The sequence below is a fragment of the Pyxicephalus adspersus genome, chromosome 9 (assembly GCF_032062135.1).
Source record: "Pyxicephalus adspersus chromosome 9, UCB_Pads_2.0, whole genome shotgun sequence".
In the NCBI taxonomy this organism is placed as follows: Eukaryota; Metazoa; Chordata; class Amphibia; order Anura; family Pyxicephalidae; genus Pyxicephalus; species Pyxicephalus adspersus.
The window spans coordinates 19,274,866-19,295,445 of record NC_092866.1 but is presented as its reverse complement, the minus strand read 5'-3'; the positions used below and the strand labels follow the sequence as shown (position 1 = coordinate 19,295,445).

The following is a 20,580-nucleotide window of genomic DNA, read 5'->3' as shown; positions in this document are numbered from 1 at the left end:
GTGTGTATATATATATACATATATATATATATATATATATATATACACACACCGTTTAAAAGAACTTAATCAAATCAAGTATTACAGTTCACAACTTAGAGCTTGCATTCTAGTTGTTCCAAATTTCTGTTTTCAGGGGGGAAAAGACAACAACAAGTACACAAACATGTAATAATGGTCTTATTAGTCCTACTGACATCTTCATTCATAACAAAGACACTAAAAATTGAAAATATATCTGGTAATTTGTCCATCCTATATAGATTGCTATCATTGGTGTTTCTAAGCTGTTACATGGGTCCAAGATTTGAAGTAGATATCGGTAGCTTGATGTCTGATTACATTTCTCAGCAATATTCTCCATAGAGGCACATCACAGAACATGTGTTTTAGATATTCTGACATTAAAGAGTTTGCATCATTTGTATATCTCGGCGTATTCCAGGTCCTAGCAATATCAATTTTATAGCTTTTCCACTGAAGTACAACTTTATCAAATGTAAATCAGAGTGACCTCATTTGGAGTTATTCCTTGGATGAATGTTTGCCTTTTATCTCATAATAATCTCCTAATAAAAAATATATTTGCTAGTGTATGTTGTTGAAGTAAAGAATATTGCGAGATTTGTACTTTTATTTTATTAGAGAATTACATTGAACTGTGTGCTAAAGTTGTTTTTTGTTTCATTGTTTGTAAACTGATGTTATAATAATAATAATAAAAACAATAATAAAGCAGAATTCCAGGCAAACCACTAAATATACCTTTCACAAACACTTAACCTGTTACTCTTGCACTGCCATGAAATGTCACGCAGTGAACACTTACACCAAACTAGTCTGTGACCATTAGGAACATTTACTGCATGCTGAAACCTCTACATTGAGAGCAAGGTCTTCTCTTGGAGTGTTATATATATATATATATATATATATATATATATATATATATATATATATCACATTTATTAATAATCTACTGGGTCATGATAATAGAAGTATAAGCTTTGTTCGCGTGTTTTTCTTATGATTGAAAGTGGGTTTGTTCACATATACATTTGTATTGTCTACAACCATTTGAGTTTCTTGCCAAATGGAAAGTTTTTTCTTTCCCATTGAAGAGAATTCACAACAGACCTAAATTCTAAAAGTAAACAATGATAGTCCTATGGGTGCCCTATAATATAGCCAAAAGGGCAACAGATTGTGCAAAAAATCTCATATTGTGAAGATTAATGACCTCTTAGACATCTGTTCACAAGCAACCTTCCATATGCATCTTGGGAGACTTTTTGTTTTTGAATCTGTCCCGCTCTCTGCATTCTTAGAGTATAGTCTTTCATACAACTCTGAAACCCATGCCTCCCCTTACCCTGTGGAGGAAAGATTGGGGGGACATTTTTAAAGTAACAAGTTTGTTTAAATTTTTACAATTAGTTTAATTTATTTCTTTTTTGTTGTTAAATTAAAGCAGAATAAACTGTCAAATTGATTTCTGCATATTTCTATGCTGGAATAAAGTAGGTCCCGCGTGTAGGAGCACGAATCATATTATCCAACGTCGCCAAAAAAGATGTCATAGAGTCCTGCCGTATGGTGTAGGTCTGCAGTTCATACTTGTACATTGTGGCAAAACCTTGGGCTTAGCTTTAGATTATAACTAAACTCATTGGTGGATTGTGAGTTTCTACCTTTAACAGCAGGTATGCACACTACTTGCCTATCATGACACAGGCCCCCTGCAGTGGTGACAAGTCCAGGTCCAAGTCTGCCATCTCCATGTCCCAAAAAGTGTCCATATTTGCTGCCAACTCTATGGTTGGCTTCTGGGGCCATGCAGATCCAATTCAGCCTTTAGCTAGCCACTGATGATGTAACTCCTGTTGCATCATCCCTGGCTGTCTCCAAGCGGCGTTGCTGCATTTCACATGCGGTGTAGTGCTAAAGCACAAAGAAAAGGCAATTAGAAAGCAGCCAAAACACAAGAACAAAAGAACCTCACAAATTACGAATCCAGATAATTACAATGCATGAATAGAAGCAGTACTTGCAGATAATATAAAATGCTCACCTTAGCAATGAGAAAATTGTTTTTCCACTGCAGCACCTTGAAGTCATGGGAGCACCATGAATATTACAGTTCCTGCTAACAATCTTTTGTCCCTTTTCAGTTAAAGTGTATATTGTACTTAATTTTGTGTTGGCTACTACCCTGGCCAAACTAATTTCTGGAATCTACAAGGATGTTTCCCTCTCTGCCGCAAACTACTAACTTTTTGTCCAGTTTACTAATGCACTTCACGGTGAAAGTGCAAGGAAAGTAAAATGTATGTAATAGTATGATATAATTGTGTTGGGAGGGTTATGCATTTCTGCAAATACATCTCATAATACATGGTATACAATTTTTTGTGTTAATAAATCTTGTGTGATTCCATGATTTTTTTTTTTTTTTGGGGGGGAGTGAAAGATTAGATTTGAGACCTTTTTAAGATCAAGGTGCGTTACATTTCCCTTCTAAAATAACACATCATTTTTTAAAAAGTTGGTGAATTTGGTCTACACACTTATCCATTGCCGAGTCTTATAGAGCAGCTTCATCAGGGCATACAAGTGTCTTCATCCTTTCAGGATTTCGTCACTAACCACAAGCTGTAACCATTCCCAGTGTGGCCTGCCACCTGCTGTTAACCTCATGACTCTTTGGTTTGCTTGGTACCTCTGTTCACTTGCTTTCTGCTCTCGTGGTCCTGCTGGAGAGTTGTCTGCACAGCCTGCACAGTCCTCTCTCTCCAAACACCTCTGCGCCTTCAGCACTCGAAAACTTTTCTTCTTCTGCCGTCCAGCCTTTCTAACACCGCTACCTTCCCAGCAGAGATTCTTCAGTTTCAGCAGGTATGAACCTTTATGTTAACCTAAAGATGCAATGAAATCCGCCATGGAATGTGACCTGGTATGGAGGATCAAGTCTTGCATTTTAGGCCTGCCACAAAAAAATGGGCCCTAAAGAGCTGTCTCTGCTTTTTGCTTTGGCTTTTTGCATGAGCTTTAATCTTGAGTCCTTGCTTAGTTTCCACCTCCAGCTCTCTTCATTTCATCAGCACTTTTACACCACAAATGAAAAGCAAGACCGAATCCATCTCAAGTCACGGTTCATATTCTAAATCTAAAATTTTAGGGCCTGGGCTTCTGGAATTGGTGTAAATTGCAAGCTAGAGACTGACAAAAACAAAAACTGGGTTTTCTGCAAGGTTCCTAAAGTAATATCTTTCATTTGCCAGTTTATGGACAATAAAATATTTCAAGGTGGAACTAGAGATTAAACATTTTTTAGAAATTTAGGGTAAAGCAGGAAAAGGTTAACATTTGTTAGACATTTTTTGTAGTATGTGTCCGATGGAGAGATTTACTCCTATGTCTTGTCCTAGATACATACAGGAAGCGAGAGGATAAGTGAAACGAAGTCTCATTTTTGGCAGTTTCACTAGAAAAAATCTTTTGTGGGAGATTCCCCTCTATTTTTAATGTGATAATTACTGTAAAAATGTACACAACCAAAACTGAAGACATGCTTGAGGTTCTAATACCTTGCCATCCTTAAAATGCAGCTAAACCTATAATACTCCCCTATCCCTGTTCCCTCGCAGAATGCTGCCATCTTCCTTCTTCTTTTTTTCCTGTAAAGGATCTTGGGCTAACTTGATTGGCTGTGCTGGGGTGACGTAACTGCTGCGTAGATGTGGGAGTTCATTCATTCCCAGCACGAGCAAGGGAACTTGGCATAGCGGGGTATCCCTTAAAACGCACGCTTAGCTGTCAATGCATAGCATTAAAGTTCAACTTTAATCAGGGGAAACTTTTAGGTGGGGTTTCACCTAAATAGGTTAGGCAGTGAAATGCAATAACCTGTAGTAACATTTTTAGCAGTTACATGTTCATACTATTGAAAGCTATCATCTGATGAAGGGATGCAGTTTTTATTTGCACTATTTTTTTAAATAGCTTGTTGAGTCCAAGAGTTTAAATAGGGAGAAAAATTTATAACAGTTTGTGTAGTGTAGAACTAAAAAGTGTTGTAACTGGAGTAAAGCTAGTTAGCCAAGTGGTTGCTAGCTTGAGCATAGTGCAAGAATATTGGAGAACAGAAGATAAGGACAAAGAAGTCCAGATGACCTAGAGAATACATGGTAAGAACCGAATATGATAGCGTGAGCATGTCCATTTTCAACTAAATTAGCATGTCCATTATTGAATGAACACTGCAAATAGTCAGTTTCAGAGGCCCACAGCCCAAATGGTAATAGAAAAATGTTTGGCAGCTGAGCATGCAAATCTGTACTGCACAGAAAAGCATGAGCACATGTTAGGTAAAGAAAACACATGAACAAGATATGGCAAAAGCATGATGGGTGTCACAGCATAAAGCATGAGCATGCAAACAAGGAAAGATGAACAAAAGTAAAAATGTCATGTAAAAGTAAAGAGACAGGAAAAGGACCAGTGGTAATGAATAAGACACCAAAGTGCATGAGTGAAAGCCAAAAGAAAATCAAAATGACACAGTATCTGTACAATTTTATTAGATGCACCTTGTATTGATAGGTGCAAAGCAGTGCAGAGCCTGTGTGACATACAGCTCTTATTTGTATTACAGAACCGAATGCATGAATCTCTCAAACTGTTTGACTCCATCTGTAACAACAAGTGGTTCAATGACACTTCCATGATCTTGTTCCTGAATAAGAAAGATATCTTCAAAGAAAAAATTCCAAAGTCCCCGCTAACTATCTGCTTTCCGGAGTACACAGGTACAAACTATAAAATGATAGCATTGTCAGGATAGCATGGGATCAACCATCCAGACTGTAACGTTCCACGTAATGACTGTAATTGCTGCATATATAGGAAGCTGGAACTACACTGGTATACAGAGCCTTATATTCAGAGTGCAGGCATTTACTTTGTCAGCATTTCCATTATTCATTAGAGTGTATTGCTTGCTGTAGCAGTTTTATAGTTGGCAAGCAGATTAATAGGCTACATGCTTTTGATCATGAAGTTGTTCCCTCCTTTGCATTGGCTTCAAACACCCTTTATTGTTACTTCAATAAAAATGTGAAAGAATAAAATATAGTTTGTAATGTACATTGTTATCCACAGAGGCACTGCTTATAATATAATAATTCTCAAATAATTGACTTCAATAGAATGCAAAGATCCCTGTGGTTCCACAAGTTGCCCCATGGCATCTTGTTAACCTTTATCTACTGCTTACTGGCCATTCCTTTGCACCCCTGGCATAGGACAAAAATAAACATACGTCATTACAATAGCCTTTTGGCAAAAAATATTTAAGGCACGTCTTTTTTTCTAATAACACATTAGACCTGGGTGTTCCAGCAAACCTGGAATGGGTTTAAAAAAGCAATGCAGCTTTGCAAAGCAAAGGCAACTTTCTCCGCGCAATTGCCAATTTTAATGTATTTTTCAGTGCCCAATCATCTGAATGTATATGAACATTCGAAATCTCAGAATGTTTTTTTTATTCTATATATTGGTGAACAAACACTTTGTTTCCACTCTTTTGCAGGACCCAATTTATTCACTGAGGGTGTAGCCTACATACAGCACCAGTATGAGAGCCGGAACAAATCTCCCAATAAGGAGATATACACTCATATCACCTGCGCCACCGATACCAACAACATCCAGTTCGTGTTTGATGCCGTCACTGATGTCATCATTGCCAATAACCTTCGTGGTTGTGGCTTATACTGATCTGCTGGCTGTAGTAAAAAAAATAAAAAATCAGTGCCTTTTTAGGCTCTTCGGCTTTGGGGATCTACACAGAGATTTTGTCCTTTAGAGAATATTCAGGAACATCTCCAGTAGCACTTTATGCTTTTTACATTGGCCATCAAAAATCTATTTGTACAGCCATTGGCTATGTGTAAAGTTGGCTATGTATAAAGTTGGTGCACTTTGAGCACAACACAGGGTTGTGTACAATATTTGTGTTACACACTCCCCGTGTTATAATTTTGTATTTGTTGATGCCGCTAAATGTGCCTTGTCTTTTTCTGTGATCTATATTCAATGATTTATAGTAAAAGCACAGATCTGTGTATTATAATTATTTTTAATGATCTACTTAGCATGCATTGTGAAAAAAACACGACATTCATAATGTATGCTTGCACTGAACTTGTCCGCCCAGTGGTGCCAACCATAAATATTTGAAAGTATTCCCTTTTCTTTAAATGACCAGTAAACATAAAAAATATCTTTAGGTTTAGTACCCTTAGATTGTCATTTATTTGTACTGGTCTTTTAAACACGTGCCATATTACTGCTTTTGTACTGTATGTATTTTTTGCTAGTATGATGTAATTTGCATATTAACTGGTTCGTATCGATACCTAAACGTGCACAGTTCTCCAAACTGTTTCCTGTATGTGTATATGGAGTGAAAATCGGGGAAAATCATTGTGCCAGCTGATGCCATTTTTAGAGTTTATATGTATATTTAAATTTTCCTATTGCTTTTGTTTTATGTTGAACTGCATTTCATGACATTTGAGATAGCTATATAATAATATTATTAAACTTTTAAAGCACTATCACATTTAAAGGTTTGGTTTGTTTTAAGGAGGTTGACTGTAGATTGTTCCAATTCTTTTCATTATGGATCAGTAACAGAACCAATACACTAATTCTTTGCGGTGTTTACTTAATTGTCCAATCAAATGTGTTACCTTTAAAATACAACAAAGGCTTCTAAATAATTTTAATTTTATCAATATATATATTTATTTTTTGTAACTAGGTTGAATGTGGTGTTTCCATATTTACAATATATCAGTGGTTTATTTGTATGCATACAATATACTTGGATGTACAAAGAAAAATGCATCTAACTAGTGTTATCAGTATTCTCAACATGGAACCCAGTGTTGTACTGAAGATGTTATATTTGTTTTTCAAAATGTCAAACCTTGTTGATGTAACCTTTCAAATGCAGGTGTCTATGGGAGAACAGAACTTTGGAATCATTTAAATTTAGGTTGATTATACCAACAAAGAGCCATCTCTAAATCCAAACAATAGAACCCACATATGTTGTTGCACAGGTCTCAAAATGTTCAACCCACAGACTCTCATATAGGCCCTGATTTAATAAAGCTCTCCAAGACTGGGTGATCAGCAAACCTGGGATGAATCTGGTCCAGAATTCAACACAATTGCTAGCAAATAGCAAATTACTTTGAAAAAATCCATTCCAAATTTTCTGGATCACCCAGCTTTACTTATGAAAGTGTATTCTCTCCAGCCTTGGAGAGATTAAATAAATTAGGCCCACAAAGCTAAAAAAAAATAAGTGTACCAAGTCAAGGGAAAAATTAGATAGGACCTAGGACTAAGGTTATCTTGTCTTTCTTTTTTTTGTCGAATGGTAAGGTCTCAAATTCTGCATTACTTACCTTTGTGTATCATAGAGCTTATGATAATAATGAAATAATGGAACTATTTCAATGAAGGTTCACTGCCTGCTGAGTTGCTGGACATAATGAACTATGAGATCAGTAGTTGCAAATTTCAGATCCTTGAAAAATCGACTTTCCTTGCAGTGTATCTAATCTAAAACATTTAGTTGAATATTTGCTTTGGATAAAATATATGATTATGTATACAACTCCTTTCTGAAATCTTAAAGAAACCATGTAGACTTTGTTGCAGATACTTTTTTTTCAGGAAGTCATAGATAATGTTTCCTTTTTTCTTTGTTTTACACTGGTAATCATTCCTCTCTCCTCAGCCTAACTCCTTTTCTCCTTTTCTTTCTGTCCTTTCTCTCCTTCTTCTCCTGCCTCCTCGCTGCAGAACCGAATGCACGAGTCTCTAATGCTCTTCGACTCCATTTGTAACAACAAGTTCTTCATTGACACATCGATTATCCTCTTCCTCAACAAGAAGGACCTGTTTGCTGAGAAGATCAAGAAGTCTCCTCTGACAATCTGCTTCCCAGAGTACACAGGTAGGAAATGAGTTTATTTCAGAAGAAAAATTTGTTCTACTAAGTTAACAAGTTATTGTACGATGCTTGAGTAATTCACTGGGGAACACATTTATTGTTGAGTTACATCTTACTCTTGTTTTTAGTAATTTTTGGATGGTGTATCCAGAAATGCCCCCTGTTTTTTGCTATCACATCCAGTTTTTATGATACAGGGTACCCTCTACTTTTGTCAAAAAATGTACAAATTTTACATACAATGAAAAAATAATGAAATAACTTGAATGTACTGTTTATTTAAATTTCTTTTGTTCATACAAAGGATTTTAGTAAACATTTACGTTAATAGCTTTTCCTGGCGTGTTCAGTTTAAGGTCAATCCTGCCAGATGCTCCAACAATAGTCAGCCATCATATGTACATCCCATCTACCCTGATACCGTTTTTCCATGACCTTCAAATCTTGGTGGAATTGTTCACCTTGCTCATCACTGACTGCACCAAGGTTTTCCGGGAACTTAGAAAGATGGCTATGCAGAAAATGCACCTTGATGCTCATATTGCAACCAAGCATTTTGTAACTCTCCAAGAGTTTCTGGACAATTTCTGTGTAATTATTTGCTCCTGCATTTCTAAGAAAGTCCTTGACAATGGTTTTGAATGATAACCAAGCATTCTTTTCGACTGACACTGTCCTGATAAAAATATTCATCATTGATGAGCTGCTGAATCTGTGGACCATCAAACATGCCAGCCTTTATTTTTTCAAATGACAGGCTAGGAATTGCCAAAATGAGGTACTTGAAACAGTTTTAACAAACTGCCTCATTAGACCCAGTTTCATGTGCATAAGCGGGAATATAATATTCTATCAACAAGTGGCTCATGTAGAATGTTTGGATCACCTTGTTTTAGGATCTTGGAGGCCAATTCCTTTCCACCCAATGCCTCTCACAAGCTCTGCTGTCCCACATGCACAGATAACAGGGATACTTGGTGTATCCGCGTCGCTGACAAAGGAAGCATTCCATATTAAGGTCAGCACAGACAACCCAATTGTGTTGGTGATATTGCAACAACTGATTGACTCTCTTTATGTCTGCATATTCTTCATAAAGAGAAACTGAATGGCCAATTGGGACTGCCCCAAATATATTGCCATTGTGAAGGAGGACACACTTTAGGCTCCACTTTGGGCTATCGATGAATAGTCGCCATTCAGTTGAGATATAGATTGGAATTCCCATTTCCTCAATTTAATCAGGTATGTTATGGCAATACACAAAGCCTCTGTCAGTTCTAAAATACTGCAGAAATGCAATTTCTCTGAAAGTACGATACCTTTGTTCCTTTTTTACGTTTTTCTCACGCAGCCTTGATGCCAGGAGTTCTGAAGCCTTATTCGATAGTCCCAAATCACGTGCCAAATCACTCAACTCATGCAGATCAAATCCCTTACGAACAGTCCTCTTCAATTTCAAACTCTTCATCATTGTTGTCACATAGTTCATTATCATGTTCTTCCAAGAGAGGGTAGTGTAAAGAAAACCGGCACTTGGATTTCATCTGAATGAGTCACTGGACGTATAGCCGATGGTAGACTAGGATACTCTGTTACATTTATTTTTCTTGTTATATCCTGAAGTTTTCACTTTACAAAACTTACAGTCACTGAAATGATCTCCTGGTTCTCACCAAACCATAGGTATACCAAATGGCATCTTATCACATGTAACCTTTGTCCACATCTGTAAACCCTTGACACACTGTTTGCACACCTTATGAGGGGCCCAAGACTTATCTTGATCACCAAGTTTACCTTTGAAATATGCCAAATAGGCTTGTTCTACAAATGTGCTGATGTTCGCCCCTTGACTGGGATTGGTGAAACTGCCTCAGGTATAACAAAATGAATCAGGGTTGTTGAGGCACTTACGACGAGAAACAGCAGAGCCAGACATGATCTGAAAGAAAGGAAATCCGTGTGTAAGTAGAAAAATACTTTTTGCTTATTCACTACATAGAGCAGCGCACAACTTCTGACCACGCTGTCTTGTGTGTAAATGAATAGCCTATACAAATCCACGCTACAGTAATCGCATTAATATAAGTGTCAGAGAAAAAACTAACTGCACAAAATCAGCATACCTATTTTAGTGTAAATAGGCTGAAAAATTGATGTCAACAAAAAATGTGTTCAAAATTGTTCCCCAGTGTAATAGATAATATTAAATCCACTGTTGGACATATATAAGGCTGCTCTTTTGCACAAAAGCATCTGGTGAGTGGACTTTTGGTTACCTTTTAAAAAAAATTTCAGCTTCACCCCATCCCATGGGAAAACTTTACGGCAGAGCTTAATCTTGTATTTGTAGCAGCATTGATTCCCTAAGCTAGCTTGAGTGTTTGGAGTCAGTCCAAACCAGTGGGGCATGCTCATTTTACATTGTTAATTTTTTACTTTGAGTGAGGTGAAGCTAAGCACTTTTGGGTGAATGAAGTCATCACATCTCAAATAATTTACTAAGCTGATTAAAATATCACTAGTTCACAAGGTAAATTTTCTCTTTACCTTTAGTAAATCAACATAGATGAAGTTGGTTAAGTGCAGTCCTATAGTTTGCTATAGATTACATTTCGGTAATCTGTTTGCAAACCAGAGCAGCATTACTGATGCAATACCTGCATTTTTTTCTGCCTCATTGGGGGAAACAAAGTCAAATACTTTCTGGTTATCCTTCTGTTTTACAAGAGGATCACAAGCTGGCTAACAAAAGAAAGTCTAGATAACCCCTCCTGCTGCCAGCATGTTTCAGTTTTTCCTAAGTGGATGGAAATCTCTATTGTGCAAAAGCTTATCTCTCCAAATGCAGCTCTTTTGATAGCTGTCCTTTCTTACTTTCCAATTTACTTCTCATAAATGTCATACATAAATCCCTCATGTAATTTGTGCACACATTGAAGAGCAGTCTGGAGGTTTCCTTTCCAGTTCACCTGCTTATTGAGTCCTTTCTCCAAAGAGGATGGAAATGGTACCATACCATTCCTACCCCTTAAAATGCCTAATAAACCTGTTCTTATTTACTAAACTGTGCTTTAATGCCATTGTGGATCCAGCAGTCACTACCCCTAGGATAGACACTGCTACCTTGGTGCAGGATGTTTAAGGATCTTACTGATGGACATTTAGGAATGTTTCTCCAGTCCCAGTTTTTTCTTGTAGACCCGTCCTTTGTCCAATTATTGCTGACTTTGCTCTATCACTATTTATATGTAAGTTCTATGAATTGAATGGAACTAGTAGATATTGTGCCATATCCAATATCATCAGAAATACAGAATGTATAAGTAAACGTTATTATGGACATTTAAGACCCGATAGGTGTTCACAAGCATAATTTTTTTGAATGTTAAAAAAAACTTTACATCAAAAAAACATCTTTATACATGAATAAAGCACACCAAGGTCTCATTTATTTCTCAACTTATTCCTTGCAAGTAGGACGTACTTGTCCTATCATTTTTCTTTTCTGAAGAAGCACATTTTGCGAAACGTGATGAGAGAAAAATGAGACGCCAGTATGTATGTCCAATAATGTCGATACATTTGTTTGTTTTTGAACCTTTAATTATTAGATCACCTGAATCTAGTCAGAACTTTGCAATTCAGCTGTGACAGATTCTGATTTCCTAATAAGTGATTATTTGTTGCATCGTTCCCTTTATGGCCAATAAACTCGTAAGAGTATCTGCTTGATTAATTGTCAGTATCATGGTTACAAAATAAATGTTTATAGCTGAGGCACTAAATAATTATTGTAATTCATATGGGATGATCTATCTAATGAAAAATCCTCTGTGCAAGACATTGACTTGAGCATGGCACATTCATTGTTATTGCGCCAGTTATTGTTATTCCCTTTCAAGAGCTAACCCAGGCATGCTGTTTCCACATGATTATACATCACAGACATGACTTGAACATGAATCATGGGACTCAGAATAATTGTATATTTGTTTACTTTAACTTCTTAGGGCAAATGTTTTTTTGTTGTTCCTGTCTCTTTAATTCCTTTTTTCTTAATGGGTAAAGAGGAACTAAACTCATCTTTCCTTGCAAGTGCCAAATTCTTTTTAATTAATTTTTTATTTAAACTATTTTAGAAAAATAACAAATACAAAAATTTTGTTTGACAAAATAAGCCAATAAAGAAAAGTTCAATCTGTGCAATGGCCAGATACACCTGGGTTGTGAGAATCATGAATACACGTATAACAATGTACAAAGGATTATCAGCATGTATTACAAAATACAAAGCCAATGTAAGATATAAAAATACAAATATATATATATAAAGAACCTTAAAATACTCCAGTGATCATTCATAATGCTATAACTTGGAGAACTCGATTTGTACACACGTGCAATGGTTCTCGTCCGATAATCAGCGCAGGGCTGATATTGGACAAGAATCTTGCATGTGTACAGGTCCCATTGTCCGTCACCTGAACGACCGTCCTGGGGGATCCACGGACGATGGATGACAAACTATCACAATGAAAGTGAAGGGGAAGAGAGCGCAGCGGAGTGTCGTTTTGTCGTTCTCCCCCCTCCCCACGCTATAGAACAGAATGGTGCTGTATGTTCGGTGCTCATTCCATTCATGCATCGTGCAGTCATTAGTCGTTGGAAAGAAACGTGAAAGAGACTTTCCAACGGCAGTTATTGCACATGTGTACATAGCCTAACCCACTATCTGGGCAATACAAGAGAAAATGTAAAAGACAAACAACAAAAGGAGGAGAAAATATTTTAAAGAAAAGTTAACATGGTTGGTCCCGGTCTCCATTCCTACCAACAGGTGACTAAGCACTGACTAAGAACACAGAGAGGTTCCGGAGAAAATTAGGAATAGGTACGAATATATGGTAAGAAGTGAAGCATCAGAATCGTTCGGGAGGAAGTTCCTAATTCAAGGCACTCAAATTTTCCAACTGACTGATTCCGTCTTGGGAGTCTGGCCACCATGTTTTTGTTAACAAGCCAGTGTCAGAATGGCCAGGCCATCAATTGAGGTGTACAGAAAATGTACTCTGAACTGTTCATATATGTTTTAGAGAAGATTGGAAACCGGCCCGTAAAATGTTTTATTGCAGAACAGACCTTTCGCAAAGCAATCATGCTGATTATTGTAAAGTTAAAGTATTTTATTTTACAAGCTACAAATTTTAAAACCCATCCACCTATCCACACAGCCAATACTTTTCCAGCCTTAGCTGTAACCAGATTAAGGTTTTACAATTGCATAACCCCTGCTTCCTGCTTTGTGTAGATACTGGGTGTCCACAGTAATACAGGATGCTGGAAATAGTATGGCATATATTATTCTACTTGGGTGTCACATGGTCATTTCTGATTGATCCACCGACCGGCTGAATTCAAGGTTAGGAAAAAAAATAAGCTGTAGTGCAGGGTACAAGCATAATTGGCCCATAAAACAGATCCTCTGTCTCCCACACTATTTGTGTTGAGTTATCAACCCGATTGATCTTAGAATTGCCTCATTTATTTTGGGACTAAAGTCTTGGGCACTCTTAGAAAGGCCGCATTTTTTTAAAACTAGAAAATTATCAAAGCAGATTGTATGGGTCGATGACCTTCTTGTGTGTGGTCAGGAATTAGAAGGCTCAGTTCAGTTTTTCCGATTTGATGTTATAGAGTATTTTTGCTGGTGTTTAGGGTTCACAGTTTGCTTTGAAGTATCTATGCATATAAAATAAAGCTGCTAGGTGACTGCACTGTGCTGAAATCTGTACAGATTTATTGTGTAAACCCTTCAACGTTGTTATGTGAAGAATCTCTTTCATTCATTTTAAGGGATTATTTCCCCTCCTCCTGAATAAACATAGGCTTTATCCATGGAAATATTCTAATATCCAGAAATGGATTTAGGGCTTGAGCAGGCTACAGGCAAAGCAGGTTTTTGTGGTCTGCCAGTTTTTCAGAGGAGACGTTTCACTTAGGATTATCTCTGCCAACTTCTTAGCAGGTACAGGCTATCCTGCCTCTTATATGGGACAATACTAAAGGTTCTTACTCACCATTCATATTAAAGTCCCCTCATTTCTAAATTACTTTTACAAGTGCCTTGTAAGTGTGGCCATATTCCTAAATATGCCATTTAACTGAATTTTTAAGTTGACCTTTACACTTATGGCCAAATTTGAAAATGCGCAGCACCTGAGCCCTAGAGACGATTTACTACTGGTGCAAATAGAGGGCATCTAAAGCCACCAGATCCAGGAGATAAAGGAAAATTATCAAATGCAGGCCTATGTTCCAGTGACAGGTTCTCTTTATTATGGAGAGACATTTTCATTCTTTTACATACATTCTACTATGAACCCTGCTGAGTTTTAACAGACTGGTAAATGGGACATAATAAAAGTTAACAAGTTTATTTATTATTGTAGAAATATAAATAAAGCCAAAGCTTTCAATACATGTTTCCTTTAAAGGACAGGTGCGCTTTTATAAAACATGCACTTATCCTTTACACCAAACTGAAAAAAAAACACCTTCCACAGTTGCCTGCTCAATGAAATCCAAAGGGCCACTGACCCTGTTTATATTCTCCCATCAGAAGTCTATTCTTCTGCCAGCTCAGTATATTTATAGACTTTTATAGGGCACGGCTACCCTTGTCTAACCACATTATTATTAATTTGCATTATTAGCCAAAACAATTTTTAAAAAAACTTTTATTTCTTCATTTATTTTTTTATTATTATTGTTACACATCTCTATTTCCACCAGCAGCTGGTACCACTGCACTGCTTGGTTGTGCTGCTTATGTTCCACACACCAGGGGCAATTAATGGGGAACCAATCCCTTAACTGTTTGGTTTTGAAATTGTTTTGGGAAGGGGGGAGACTGTGGAGGCCCTGGGAAACCCATGCAAACACAGGGAAAAACTGATCCCCTCACTGATGTGTCCTGGCTGGAATTGGTTTTGGTGACCAATGTCATTGACGCATGGAAGCAATTGAAAATCAAGTCTGTAAGCCAAATGTGCCAGTAGTATATAAAACTGTCCATTCTTTCTCTCTATTTCTCTCATTCTCTCTTTTTGCCAAGCACAGTTAATAAAAAGATGCCAATTAAAAGACTGGATTGAGGGACACTGCCCCCTTGCCTAAAGATGGCACAGGGACCCCATCACCAACCCAATGATACCTTGCCAGAGCACCAATGCTGCTTTCACTTTGCAAAAGTAACCAGTGTTCCAAGCATGGGGACTCTTCTTCATAGGGGATCATGGTGTCTCCTTCCATATGATAGAAGCCGTTGCTAGGTTCCAAAATTTAGAAAAAGGAGGACTAAGAAGATAAATACAAGAAAACAATAAATGCATAAAAACATGAAGGAGATATGGAGGAGTAAACTCATTACTTTACCTTTTAATGAATACAATGGAAATAAAATCAAGTTAATTTCATATGCAGATCATGAGTCACAAATTGACACAGACATAAAAAATTTAGATTAGTCAACAAGCCATCAATATCTCTCTAATGCAGTACATGCAGAGTACTCACAAAAGCAGAGATAGACAAATGGGATGGGAGGGAAATAGAAACTTAGGAGGATCTTAAAGAAATAGGTAAGGTGTACTGTCTGGGGAAATAAAGACTAGATGGTTGTGTGAAAAGAACGAAAAGAAGGAAGAGGGCAGCAGAAGTATTTGTAATGAGGCAGAGGACAGAGATTGGAAGATGGGATGAAATAAAAGCAATGGATAAAGTGTATTCTTCTATAGTTGTACAGAGGTCAAGGGTTAAGACCCTTCATGGGTTGTTAGTATCAAAATGAGACCTTATGGATTCCACCATTTTCTTTTCTATTACAAAAATATACATACGGGGTTTTGAACTTTTTAGTCAACAATATCTCCAGTGAAATGTACTCTGCTCATGTTATTGTGCAAAATAACTGAAACTGATTTTTTTTTTATATATTTTTTAGTTGTTCCTCCTCCTTGAACAGATTATTTTCCCAGTGTGCCTTAGCCATCAATCTCTCAGCATTTTAACCCATGCCATTAAAAATTGCAAATCATTGTAATTAATCCTCATTTATTAATGTCACAGTTTAATAAGCATAAACTTTGTTGATGATAAAAAATTGGATAAGATGTTGGATGACCTTGACATGTGCAAGACATCATTTAATGATTTTCTTACATCAAGTTTTAAAGTATGCCAGTCACTTCTAAGGTGTGGTGACAGAAATATTGTAGACTCATACGTGTCGAATAATGCTACCTGACAACTATAGCATTGTGATATCATAAAATGTGTATGGACACAAAAGACAAGCCAAAAGACAATGAATAATAAATTGCTAAATTTTCCTCTCTCATATACAGTCTACAAATACTTTTGTTTTCATCCTCATTTTGGCTGGTAAAAGCCTTGGGCCTATGAATGATTGATACAATTTTTAGGAGGGTGGCAATAAACCCTACTATACTCACTTGTCCCTGTTCCGTTTATTTTTTCCTCCTTGCATTCTTCGGCCATCTTGATTGGCTGTGCCAGGTAGATGTAACTCTTCCACAGGCACAGTGGAGTTCATTCAGTCCTGGCAAGCGCAGGGGAAGCCGGAATGTGTCGGGTATCCTGAGACTTAAAACTGAGCTGTTCATACAGTTTCACAGAGCAACCAGCGATAATAATTATTGAACAATGAAAAGACATTGCCTGTCCCTTTCTGCAATAATTCCCTAACCCAACATTTTCAGAAGCGGAACTTTACCCGTAAACTTGTTGAAATGATGATGCATGTGCTCAGAACTTTTCTTAACTGTATATCCCCAATTTGTTAAATGACTTTAGCATGGGCCTATGTCAATGGGAAACGGTCTAGTGCAGCTGACCCCCTCCTTACCAGCATTAGCCCACCTATTTGAGCAACCTACTTTAAACATATTTTAGCAATGAGTTTAGTTCTAACAGATTTGTTTCTTTCTCTTATTTAATAATATAAGACTATTCTAATGTTGCTGCCTGTTAAGCCAATTCAAATGCTTAATTTACTTCCGAGTCACCAACCCACAACAAGCATGAAGTCTAGAGGGTCTAACTTTACTGCCGTTCTCTTTTGTTGCAATTCCTATTTTATGTTGGTGATTGAAAGTAATAAAGCTGGAGACACTTAAAATGCAGTATGTTAGATTTGGAAGCCAGAACCACGCATGTAACTTGTTCTATACAATGCAATGTTCATTCTTCTTTTATCTCTATTTTCTCACCCCTGCTCTTGTATCTTTGCAGGTCCCAACACTTATGATGATGCTGCCGCTTACATTCAAGCACAATTTGAGAGCAAAAATCGCTCACCCAACAAAGAGATATACTGCCACATGACCTGCGCCACAGATACGAATAATATCCAGGTGGTATTTGACGCCGTCACCGACATCATGATTGCCAACAACCTCAGAGGCTGCGGCTTGTACTGATTCCTCTGTATAGCAATTTATCTGCTGGTGAAAATAAAATGCAAGTTGGTAAACTGAGAAGGCGAAATGAAAAAAACATATATATATATATAAATATATATATACAACCAATCTTTTTAGTTTGTCTCACAGAGCTGTCAACAGAATGGATTTTTCTGGCTCCCCTTCCCCTGAAACAAGAAGGTTCTTGATTTTTAAGAATCTCTTCTGTGTCCCCTATTTCCACCCCCTTACTTCTGAGAGAGCCTGAGCCGTACTTTCAACCTCTTTCCAGATCATTAAGGGTACTAAAATAAAAAAGGGGAGATGGTAAATCTATTTTAATCCTTTTTTTAAGGATTTCTGTGTTGTTCCAACAACCACACTCTGCTTCCCTATTCTAACAAATAATAAAAAGAATCAGGTACATCCTTTCTGTTCAGCTCTTGGGTTACAAAACAACAAAAATAAAAACAAGACATTTTCCAAACCAGGTAGAAGTGTTTGTGAGACTTGCAGGACATTGCGCTCAACATATTTTTTTTTTGTGGGTGCTGTAACTGTATGAGGGTCTGTGAGGGTTCAAGGGATGCCCCTCTAGTTTGTTAAAAGCAAAGAAGTGGGCCCCTTTTTGTCTTGAAAAGGTTTCAGTGCCAACCCAAACTGCGGAGTTAGGGGAACAGTCTCCAAGAATCTCGGGGAACCTACCCCGCTGTCCCTCCTTTCTCCGCACAGCTCTACGGACCCTCAAATTGACGTTCTGCTGGTAGCATGACCTTTGGCCTTTGTAATAAAAAGACAAAAACAAAAAAACACAGCCTTCCTTAAAAGTTGATGTGTAATGTTATCACTGAATTAGTGGCTGCATAGGATGCTGTAAATCTGGTTTAGCTAAGTCTGTACATTTAGAAGAAACTAAACTGTTTTCTTTTTTTTTTTCCCACGTGCTTGTAGCTTAACAACACCTCCTCTATATTATTAATACCATTTTTATTTTCTTGCACCAGTTGTAAAGAGGCATCTTTTTAATTGTCCGAGACCCCTTTCACTGCCAGAGAGGTCAGCTTAGCCTCCAGCAAAGAATGGGATCCTGGAAGTCCATGTTCTTTTAGGGGAATTGGGGTTATTTCTGTTGGACTTGAAGCCCTATGTAGAAAAAAAAAAAAGGAACCCGAAGACACAAAGAACTTTCTGGGGTTATAGAATTGTACAGATCTGATTCTGTTACAAGTTTCCATACTCTGGACTGTATACCATGCACTCTCTGGGTTTGTATAGAAAAAGCACAGCTCTCACTAAACCTCCAGCTGCCAGAATCTTTCTCCTATTAGGGATTTTTGCTCTCAATTCCGTGTATTACGAATAGCCTTCTTTTCTTTACAATCTCCTTTATGTTCCCAAGTGAATGCTTTGTGCTGCTTCTCTCGACCCCCTCCCCCCTTTTCCCCTTTTTCTCGCCCCACCCCTTTTAGTGAATGGTGTTTTTTCCTCTCATGTGGGATGTTTGTGCTGCGAAACAAAAAAACTTTAAAAAAAGCGGAAAAAAAATACAAAAAAAAAATAAATTTAATCGAATGTAGTGTTTACATTAAATCCACAGTTTTCATGACCAAACCTTTGTCATTTCTACTTTGATTAGAAGTCAGACTTCTTCACCATTTCACTTGCGAACTGAAGAAGAGCGGTCACAAATGTTAAAGTAAAAAAATAATGAAAAAAAAATTTCAAAAAACTTAAATGATTCAATAAATGAGCGAGAAATAAAGCTGGAGTGTGTTCTTTGTATTGCAGAGCGCTCAGTTTGGTGCTGCCAGCCACTCTCGTAACTAATGGAAACTCGTATGTAGCTTAATAAAGAGAATGTTTGTCTGTACAGATTTGTCTCCAAAATTCTGCTCTTTTATCATGCCTTGGCATTTCATAGCTACATCATGCTGTTCATTCAAAGAGCATCTCCAAGGTGATATTTCATATGAAGAAGTTGGTGTAGTGTGTCAATCAGTGTCTGGTCATAGCTATATGACAATGTCAGCTTTCTGTATGCATAGAAGTGTGTTGTCACTTGACCACATTTCCTTTTTTTTTTCTTTTCTTCTAAACATAAATTTTATTGACGTAAAAAAAAAGAACATACAAATCCAAATTTACAAACAATATACAGCAAATAAAAGAAAGAAATGTCCAAATCAACCTTTTAACTATTCCCAGAAACAGTTAGGCGTAGGTACAGCGTAGGTAGTATCTGAAATGAGAGGACGTCTGAGTATTTACTGAAGAATGCTAACACCCTTCTGTAACACCATCTCCCCATGATACCATCTCCTGTCCCATGAAGGGAAGAGGTAAGGTCTTCCATTGAGCTGGATATTACTGATTCAGGCGAACCACTGTGGTAGCGTAGGTACCACCGGTTGACGCATGGGCATGCAAAGGGCATGAGTGTCCATTGTAGCCATGTCGATCATTTGGATAAAAAAAGATTTGTAATTAGCAGTTTTATTGAAGTCATTAAATTGCAGGAGAAAAAAATCCCAGATTAAAGGGAAACCAGTAAATCAGTACATTTTTAAAAGATATGATGTACAGATATCCAAAAGGCTACCTTCGGACATTCCAAAAAGATAAGTAGAAGATCTCCTCGAATGAAGGTACATCTCCAACTGGCCCCATTCTAAACATATACATTAAGCTCACTCAAATGTTCAACTTTAATGGTGGAGTGCTAACTTTATAGTGTTGAATCTTGGTTAAACAGTTATGATTAGATAATGTTTTAAACAGACCCAGTTGGAGTCCCTTCCCCCCCCGGAAACATCAGGTACTGGTGACAATGAGTTTGTTTAAAAAAAATATCCTTTATCGGCCAAATTGAGTGATATATTATGTCATCCAGTTTTGCACATGCCTCTGGATTTAGAAAAACCAGCACACACCTGGTTTACCAATGTATCATCTAAAGCAGTGTTTCCCAACCTTTCTTAGTCGCGGCACATATTTTACAATTAGAAAAATCCCACGGAACACCACCAAAAAGTCAGACACGTAAATTAGCTACCTGCTGCC

At 37.3% G+C, this 20,580-nt stretch overlaps 1 protein-coding gene across 3 annotated transcripts in view; it reads left to right on the top strand.

Annotated features, from left to right (window-relative positions):
* GNAO1 (G protein subunit alpha o1) overlaps positions 1–19,390 on the top strand; it is a 74,790-nt gene extending 55,400 nt beyond the window's left edge. For 2 of the 3 annotated variants that reach the window (XM_072422848.1, XM_072422850.1), the window contains 2 exons: positions 7,882–8,035; positions 17,351–19,390. In XM_072422848.1, the coding sequence (XP_072278949.1) occupies positions 7,882–8,035; positions 17,351–17,538 (342 nt within the window). In that variant the 3' untranslated portion in view covers positions 17,539–19,390. Of the gene's footprint in view, positions 1–4,654; positions 4,809–5,590; positions 6,632–7,881; positions 8,036–17,350 lie in introns of those variants that run through there. The other variant, XM_072422849.1, reaches the window with a different exon arrangement.
* Positions 19,391–20,580: the final 1,190 nt, after the last annotated feature.